This window comes from Dipteris shenzhenensis, chromosome 29 (assembly GCF_047967505.1).
Source record: "Dipteris shenzhenensis isolate YYH24624 ecotype China chromosome 29, Dip_SZ_1.0, whole genome shotgun sequence".
NCBI classification, from domain to species: domain Eukaryota; kingdom Viridiplantae; phylum Streptophyta; class Polypodiopsida; order Gleicheniales; family Dipteridaceae; genus Dipteris; species Dipteris shenzhenensis.
Genome location: NC_141624.1, coordinates 30,901,307 through 30,910,881, shown reverse-complemented (window position 1 = coordinate 30,910,881; position 9,575 = coordinate 30,901,307). Strand labels below are relative to the sequence as shown.

The following is a 9,575-nucleotide window of genomic DNA, read 5'->3' as shown; positions in this document are numbered from 1 at the left end:
GCAGAGGAGATGGCCAATGAGGCTCCTTTGAAGTGTCATCCCTCTACAAAAGGATGACAGACATCTAGCAGAGCATTGCATTGTACTGTCTATATAGCACACAGGAGCCAACATGATGATGGGAATTATTTGCATACTTGCATATAAAATTTATAGATGGCACCAAGGCCGATCAGACTCGCTGCTAAAGAAAACTCATCCCCCGCTGTTTCTGCAAAACACAGTGGCTAAAATACAAAACTGCTCGTGTCTATGGAGTCTACTGTTCATCATATACTGCACACTTCTTCTTTACTCAAGGATATAAGGTATTCACTTTTGTGTTAATAACCCTAAATATCTCTCAAAGCACATGCCTCTTTTTGGCACTTTGCAGTGAAACCTTGTCAATCAAAAAACCTCATTATTCAAGGATGCAATTAAACAAAGAAATACATTTCCAGTGAAATGAAAAGTGTCCATCAAGCACATATCTGAGAAGTTCCTTTCCCATGACATATTCTCAAAAAGGTTTCACGACTCTTTGAGCTAATTTCCAAGAGATCTGAAGAAGACCATTTAGACTTACACTTTATAAGTATGCAGCATATGTACACGCCGCTAGATAGAATGTATGCAGCAGTTTAACTACTCCAAACAGATGCATTATCGACTTGCAACATGTCCACTAACACTCCACACAACACTTCCCTTGCATGCAAGACTCACACCAGCTACAATCATGCTGCAGCTTCCAATCTTTTCACAGGTCTCTCTATAGGTCCAGCTGGAGATGGACCCCTAAAACCATTTGTGACTCTGTCATGAACACATAAATGGAAGGGGGTAGGGTTTATATTCCTTTCTCGGAAGGTACAGCAGTGTCTACAGACACCTGACGTATTTTGATTTCCACTCTCGTATTCTGCCAGACCTCGCACAACACCTCTCATCTTTGAGAGAGCCTGCGGGGTAAGGTGCATCTGATCAGAATGCTGGGTCTGAAAATTGAGATAATGCGCCTGCGCCTGTTGTAAATTGAGTGCTGCACTAGTTCCCGATGTGAATCCAGAGATGCCACTCGGAACTCTCGAGAGCAACATCCCAGCTGCCTGAGGATACACAAGTGGTCGTGACATGGAGACAGGTGAATAAGGGGCCGATGCTACAGCACCTGCAAGATTTAAAACCCCATTTCTTTGTAGTAAAACTGGAGGCCTTGCTGGGATTGCATCATTATATCTTTCTTGAAAGCCTTCTGAAGTCTGAGAAGCACCAGCCTGAGGTGCAGAAAGCACCAGCTTGGGATCAGTTTTATGCATTGGCCTTCCATCACTCTGTTCACTTTGACCCTGTGCTTTATCTGCATTTGGCACACCTCCTTGATGTTGTGTCAAGTTACTTTCAAGAGGGGGAGAGCCGGTGGAGACCAAACTTACCTGTTTATCAGCTTGACTCCCATTCTGCCCGCTAGACCTGGGACTAACAGAGCTAGTTTGATCTCTTCTAAGAAGGATTTTTTCACAGTCAGACTTCTGATCCGGAGATGCAGTACTATTAAGCCTGTGATGTATTGGACTCACCGACTGGGGGCTACCTTGAAAAGACGGCCTGGCCTCCTGTGTGGTTGTCAGTGACGCTTCCTGAGCCGATCCATTGTCTGCAGTGCCTTCAGGCTTAGGTCGCTCATCTTTAGGAGATAAGTCTCCCCTAGGAGAGAGAGACTCATCATCATCTCCATTCTCCGCTTCTGCACTTCGCCTCCTTGTTCCCTTCCGCTCTTTCTTAGACTTCTTCATGGAGACCAAGAAATGACAGTCTTTTTCCCAGATCGGATTGTGCTGATTCAATATAATATTGAAATTCGTATTGTCGTTGATAGGTAGCTTCTGCCGCTTTTCAGTATCTTTTGCGGTTCGTCTGCATACAAAGACGGCTGATAACTGATTCGCTGGGAGGCCTATCTTCTGGCTTAAAAGTGCCTGAAACCTTTTGAAGGTAAGAACAGAATGCACGCCAATCTGCCCCTTATCATGCTCGCGTTCACCATCCTGGAAAATCACTGGATACGGGGTAGCAAAGCTTTCCATGGCTATTGCATGTATAGACTTGAAGACTCCAATTCAAAATGAAGCACCGCTAATCATCCGACTTTTCCGCACCCTGCATCATAGACAGAAGGCCAAACGAGATCAATCAAGCAAATCCAGCAAGCCAACAGGAGCCCGCCCAAGGGAAATCCTCTGCCGTGATACTGTGCTAGAATCCAGTGCCCTAAGTTATGAACGGACCGGCTGTAATGGCATGCAATATCCTTCAAGGCAGAAATCTTCACGCCAATGCAGATCTACGATCCGCAAAAGATATAGCGGAGAGCGAGGCGCGAAAGCCGTAAACAAGCACGCACACCGATCGAGCCTTCAAACGGCAAATGCCAGATCCCCAATGCGGGGGGAGCGAGCTGCACGGCGCTCCTAAAGCACGAGAGGAGCAAGCAAAATGGATCTAGGGGGCAGATCCGAGAATTCAGCAGATCGGGGGAAGCAAAAGCGCAAGGATGATGCAAAAGGAGCGTGGCGAATGAGAGATCTATACCGGCGATGCAATGAGAAGGCCACGAAGAGAAAAAAGATGAGGGAAGGGAAGAGAGGGAGGAGGAAGAAGTACCTGGGGAGGATATGGAGATGGGGAAGGTGCTCCGGAAACGGCGATGGCGATGAAAGCTATGGAGAAGGAAGGTGAAACTGCAAACTGAAATGAAAAGCAAAGCTATGGCGATGAAGGCGACCTCATATATATATATATATATATATATATATTTATATATTTATTTATATATAAACAAGAAGAAGAAACATACAAACCCAACAAGGGTTTCAACACACATCCCCTCACTTCTAACCTCCCCTTACATTTCCACTCTTCTTGTTTTGATTGGCCTCTTGCTCAGGTTTGCTCCCCCCCTCCTCCCCTTCCGTTTTCTCACAAAACCCTCCACACTATATACAATGCACCTCTAACATTTTCTCATTCTCACCTGTAAAAAAATATTTTCTCAATCCTGTAACATCTGCGGGATTTCAGGCAGTTCGGTTATATTTTAGCTTTAAAAATCGGTAAATTCTCATGAAAGGCCTTCGAAATCTGAAACCCCGAGTTTTCTGATCTGCTGAGAAAATTGTTTCTGTGACCATTGCGAGTCTGCTCCCCCCACCCTCGTAGTAGCCATCGCTCCCACTGCGGGATCGTCGCCCACGTCCGCCATCCTCTCACTCACATGTTGATCACTTGACACCTCACCGAGATTTAACCAAGAAGAAGAACAAGGGTTCCGAAAATACCCCCAAGCTTTCTACACGTAACATGTACCCTCCTTTTATACACATGCCTCCCCCCCCCCCCCAACCCTAATCCCCACTTTCCCTTCTAGTCAATGCTTGTTGGCTCTCCTACGAGTGCATTCACCACAGCTCTGGCAGTCCTACCCGAGCAGCTTCCCTCGTTTGAATCCTACTCAGAGAACCTGAATCCCAGGCAAATGTGCCCCTTGTAGTGGTCCACGGGTATGTGAGTGGGTAGGTGGGTGGAAGGGGAGGGGATAGCATAAGGGGGTGGTTCACACTTGTCGAACGGGTGACGTGAGTATCCCCATCCAGCCAAGTGTTCCGTTCACACGTAGGTGAAGGGAGGTGGATGGATGTAGAGGTAATGTCACAAATTTTTTAGTTGTCCATGGCCAATTGATATCATACAAGATCTTGCATAGCGGACAGGATTGTCCTTTTGACAAACAAATGGGATCCTGCCACAATAGTAAGCAACCGTACAACACACACTCGTCCTAACAAGTGTGAAACTAATCTGAATACCACTTTCTAACAATGTTTTTGAAACCTTGCAATGGTCCCACTAGCAGCCCCTAAAATCAAGGTGCCACAAACCAGCAACTCACTATCCCACGGTGGGAGACACGAGCATTTCGAGGCCAACTTGTTATGATGGCAAGTTGAAGGTTGATCTAGGCCTATTGTAGCAAGAAGAATGCTCACAAACATTGCTTGAGCCTTGCCAATTCACGAGGAGAATGGCAATTAGGGGAGATAATTAGTTTTCTGTCTTCCATGGTTTTAATTTGTATTAAATATATTTTTTTAATGAAACATAAATCAACTGACTCATATTATTTAAAAAAAGAAGAATATACAAACTTGGTCCCCCAAAATGAGCAAAGTGCCCGAGACATATGCCACATAGGCAAAAGTTACACCAACCACAAGCTTAGTTCTCTAAGACGTCCTCCCACCAAAAAGTCTTTTTTAACAACCCACTTCCCCATATCAGCTAACAAGGATTAACACTTTCCCTAACCCCAACCCCTTCCATAAGAAGAATCCTGCCTTCCTAGATTGCGAACCTTGCCACATGCTCATAAACTTTTGTTTCCACCATGTCTCCGACTGTCTCAAGCACCATTTATGGTTCAGGTCCTCCACTAGGGACAACTCACATGTTAGGTTCATGTACACCACCCTTGCTGAGACTTTCCTCCACTTTGTGTTACCCATCATCCACTAATTAATGTTCCACAAACCGGATTGCACACAATTCGTATGCCAACCATCATCGATACCCATCTAATCCTATCATAGGCTTGATCGAAATCAAACCAGCTGCTTCAAACAACACTTGCACTCAACCAACACTTTCGTATATTGCACTTTCTCTTGCCCAATTATCCTCTCCCACTTCGTCGATACTCATACCACTACTTTGATAGCTTTATTCCATCTCTCAAAGGGGTGCAACACTCCACACATTTCCATCACCCACACCCTATTGATTTCGTCAAAAAATAATCGAGACCCCAACATTTGCTTATTAAACTTAAACGGTATATCAAAGGAACGACCTGCTTCACATGCGATAAAGAAAGGCCACTCCATAGAACAATGATCAGACATACATGAATTCTAAATAACCCTTCCCCCCATAATAGCACATAACCACCACCCTTCCCTTGACAGGTAAAACATTTCAATCCGACTCACCCTAAACTCTTTCCCCCTTCTTCTATTATTTTGAGTATACCCCTTCAGACCTACAAGATCAATCTCATAACATTCAATCAAGCCTTTATATAAATACACCTCACCCCCCAACTCGGCATCCATCACAAACACAAACCTCTCCCCAAATGAGATTTATTTGACTCATATTCACTCATATTGCAATCCTCACCAACAATAAACATCTCCCAATTTCTACCAAATCAAATTGAAAGAAAATCTAGCCGCCTCACAAGCAACTACCCCTAAACTACCACGAACATATCTCTCATCAATTTCGTTCCTTCCATTGGGCCCCGAATCTAGATAGCTACCCCTCCTAGGCCATTGATGATTTCACAAAGGCCTCATACTCCATTTTTCTGGCAACCACCCACACCCCCTCAGACTCCCCACACTTTATCTCCTGAAGCAAAACAATCTCCGCATTCCACCTCCTGAGTACAGCTAATCATACTTTTTGGTTGCCTTTGTCACACAGCCCTCAAATATTTCAAGACACTAAGGACACATCTAATTTTTGCCTCCCCCTTACACTATTATGCCAAAGCCTTCTATGCATCCCTAAGAAAATTGAATGTGTTTTCCTTGCACGTCCCAACATTCCTCATCATGTTCTTAATCCTTCTTTTATGCATCCTTCGCACCCGATTTACCCTCACCACCTTCCAACAGTGTTTCAAGTTTTGAGACTTCTCCTCTAGGAGTCTCTTCTTGTGATTTGTATCTGTTGCCTCCACCTTTTCCACTTAATGGTGGCCCTCAATGCAAACTACCAGCTTATCAACAATATCAACATGTATTTTCCATTTTTGGCCAACAATCTTTTCAAGAATTATCAGATGCGACATCCTTCACTGGAAAATCTTTCTCCTTAGACCTCTAATCCTCCCCCCCCTTCCATCATCATGAACCTCATGCATGTCGCTCACCCCCTGAACAACTTCAATCGGTTGATGCCAAAATATCAGACCTGACAACATCTGATCTAGCATTAATCGGTCCCGTCTTGTCAACAATATCAACCTTTCCATGCATGTCATCAGAACTCCGATGTTTGTTCATGAAATCATCACTTTGTGCTTCCTTATGTTCTTCCATATTCTCACCACGAGCGATTGTTGTCAGACAAGATCTAGCATAATGCCCCATTTTATGGCACAAGTAGCAAGAACACTTCAAAATGTCAAGTCTTCTTGTTATCCATCTACTCATTTAAAAATTCATTAACAGCAGGGCCATAGTGTGAATTCATGAGGAAGCAATGAGGCACATGATGTAAATCTTTATTCCAAGAGTGGTTACATATATAGGCAACTGCCTCCATGTAGGTAGATCCCAGATCCACAATCATCTCCACGATTATCTCAATCAATCACCTCCTATGATCACTCACTCATCATACCAACCTGACACACCTAACTAATGAGTCACTAGAACCTTCTAGCACACCTACACTCACACACTCCTTGCATAGGACTCCAAGCCCATAGGCACACACACACACATCAATTTGCCCCTTCATTTCCCCCCACAAATTGATGAGCTCATCCCTTAGTAGTAGTACATGGGATGCTCCATGGCTTGCCCACCATCATGTGGCAACACACATGGCCCTAACCTGTGACTCACTCTTAGGATTCTTGGTTTACAACTGGGAGATAGACAATGACTATGTATGTAAAGCCCAATGAGTCCAACAAGAAAAAAATCTCAAAAGACTAACAATCATTCAAGGATGGACTATCCATGGCAGAGAACCATTATTGACCTCACACACAGATAACTTAGAAAACATATGGATCCTCACCCTAGTCCGAATTGACTTGGGTGTTGTAAGCAGTGAGAGCTTTGACATTCTTTGGTTCTTCTTCTTCTTCAGTTTCTGCTTCCTCAACAAGATTGGCTGAACATCTCTTCTTGGCATAACATTCCTTTTCAAAGTGTCTAGGTTTGCCATAAAAGTTACATTTCATTTTGCTCTTTTCCTTGAAGTTGCTTTTGGGCAAATATGCCCCTTCTATGTAATCACTTCTTTGTTTGATTTCTCTCCTCTTCCAAGAGTGATGCTTCAATTTCTACCAGACTTTTCTCTAGAATATTGGTGAGTGTGGTTACAATAGTGTCATATTCTTCAGTGAGACTTCTAAGTAAGATGGCAATTACAATATCTTCATCAAGATTAAACTTGATGCTAGATAACTGTGTCAAAATGCTCTTCATTGAATTTAGATGTGAAGAGATGGACTCCCCTCTATCCAATTTAAAGTCAAAGAGCTTGATAAGCAAGTTAAACTTAGAGCATCTTCCCTATGCTCCAAACACATGCTCAAGATGAGTCCATGCAGCATGAGTAGTCTCACATCCATCAATGTGATGAATAAAGGAGTCACTCAAACCAAGAGCAATTGTAGCAAGCACTTTTTCATCTTTTGGAAGCCATGAAGCTTCTCCTTCTCTAGTTGTAGGTTTAGTTTCTTTTCCATTTGCTACCTTCCATATTACCTTTTTCATGAGAATAAACTTTCGTTTTGTTTGCCAAGTGTGGAACCCCTCTCCTTCAAACTTATCTATTTTCAGTTTGGAAGCCATTTTGGGAAGGTCTTACCAAATTAATGGTTGTGTCTAATCCCTTTACAAAAGATCAATCTTTCTAAACAAAAAAATAACTTCACCATATAGATGCAAATTGCAAGATAAGAATTCTGAAAATCCTAATTGTTTGGCATATTCATAACCAGTTGGCTTCTCCCACAACCTCTTAACTAGAGTCTTCTTCACCTTGTACTTTGTCTTTGTAGTCTTCTTGACATTTGAAGAGCTTTGAGAACTTGAAGTTAGCATGTTGTCAAGAGATTAACACCAATTGAACTTGGAAGAACATTCTTTAAACTAAAAGGGCACACTTTGAATTGAAACTTGGAAGAACAATCTCTGAACTGAATGTTTTCTCCTCAAGCATTTAGTGTAGCATAAAAAACTCCAAAAAATACACTAGAAATGCTTGCAGAGTACATGAAAACTTTGGAGGCTTGATACCTCACTCCAAGCATCACCAAGATAAGGGCTTTTGTTGTGCAATCATAGATCTATATGCAAGGAAGGCTCATAACAAACCATAGCTAAAATGGTGCATTATAACTCCTGGGGCAGCAGCTTCTTATTCACTTGAGGAATCTCTGTCTTCTCAGAAGTCAATTGGTTTTTTGCTAAATACTCCCTCATCTCTGGACCAAATCACTCCAAATCTCTACAGTAGGTAGCTCTAGTAGTGGAGAAGGTTGGCTTAGAGGACTTGCGAGGTAAGTGACTGTAGTGAGCAACATTGCAAAAGTGGCATAGAATAGACAGAGAGGCGGTGCAAATATGGTGATGAGATTCATCAATCCCTTTGGTCAGATAGGTCACCCATATGAGAGGAAGGTCTAGCTGAAATGGTTTCTCAAACCATTGCGTGGATGGAGAGAACTACGCTTCCCAAGTTCAAGGTAGAAGAAGGAAGCATTTGGGAAGAAGATGGAATCTATTGAGAATCTACTTGGAATCTCATTCTAGGCACTTAGATTCTAACCAAGCTCTCTAATAACATGTGTGAATTCATGAGGAAGCAATGAGGCACACAATGTAAATCTTTATTCCAAGAGTGGTTAGATATATAGGCAACTGCCTCCATGTAGATCCCAGATCCAGAATCATCTCCATGATTATCTCAATCAATCACCTCCTATGATCACTCATTCATCACACCAACCTGACACACCTAACTGATGAGTCACTAGAACCTTCTAGCACACCTACACTCACACACTTCTTGCATAGGACTCCAAGCCCATAGGCACACACACATACACATCAATTTTCCCCTTCACATACTGGTTTTGCCACCTCCTTTCATGGCATTTCCATCCCTCCCCTTTTCACTTGCACCTTCCTCCCTTGACATAAACCACCATTGTGATTGCATCGCCACGATCACTCTCACAGCAACAAAGCAATGATGCCCTCATAGCTACTACAACAATATCGGATTGAAGAAGTAGGGAAAAAGGGGCATGAGGCCTCTAAAATCATAATAAGAAAGCAGAGCCCGATTTAATTAGTTAAGATCCAAACCCTAGCCCTAAACTCTAAAGACAAATATATTTGCATTACAAACAAAGATAATTAATTTAGTAATGGAAATGAAGAATACAGTTTAATTACCTTTAAAATAATTTAAGTGGTTAAGATCTAAACCCTAACCCTAAACTCTAAAGACTAAAATAATATATTTAGTCACAATACAAACCCTAATTTTATGGTATAAAATGAGGGGAAATGTTAAAATCTACAAACATTTTTAAAAAATCCCCAATTTTTTGCATGAACTTGATAAAAAAAAGCAAAATAAGAAAACACATTTTAAAAACCTCTAATTTTTTTAATGAAATTTAAAAAAAATCAAATATTTTTTTAAAAAACTCTCATTTTGTTATTTTAATTTGATTAAAAAATAAAAAAGTGAAGATATGTTTTGAAAACTCTAAATGT

General features: G+C 42.0%; 1 protein-coding gene across 1 annotated transcript; it reads right to left on the bottom strand.

Moving 5' to 3' along the window:
* Nucleotides 1-417: 417 nt before the first annotated feature.
* LOC147882696 (uncharacterized) lies at nt 418-2,763 on the bottom strand. Its single transcript, XM_087401146.1, has 2 exons — nt 2,647-2,763; nt 418-2,142 (listed from the first exon to the last, which is right to left on the bottom strand). Exon 2 carries the CDS (start codon nt 2,067-2,069, stop codon nt 720-722), a length of 1,350 nt encoding a protein of 449 aa, XP_087257272.1. The 5' UTR covers nt 2,070-2,142; nt 2,647-2,763; the 3' UTR covers nt 418-719.
* Between the last annotated feature and the right edge of the window lie 6,812 nt (nt 2,764-9,575).

Excerpts from the sequence above, each read along its gene's own strand:
- LOC147882696 (XM_087401146.1), bottom strand. The coding sequence starts at position 2,069 with ATGGAAAGCTTTGCTACCCCGTATCCAGTGATTTTCCAGGATGGTGAA.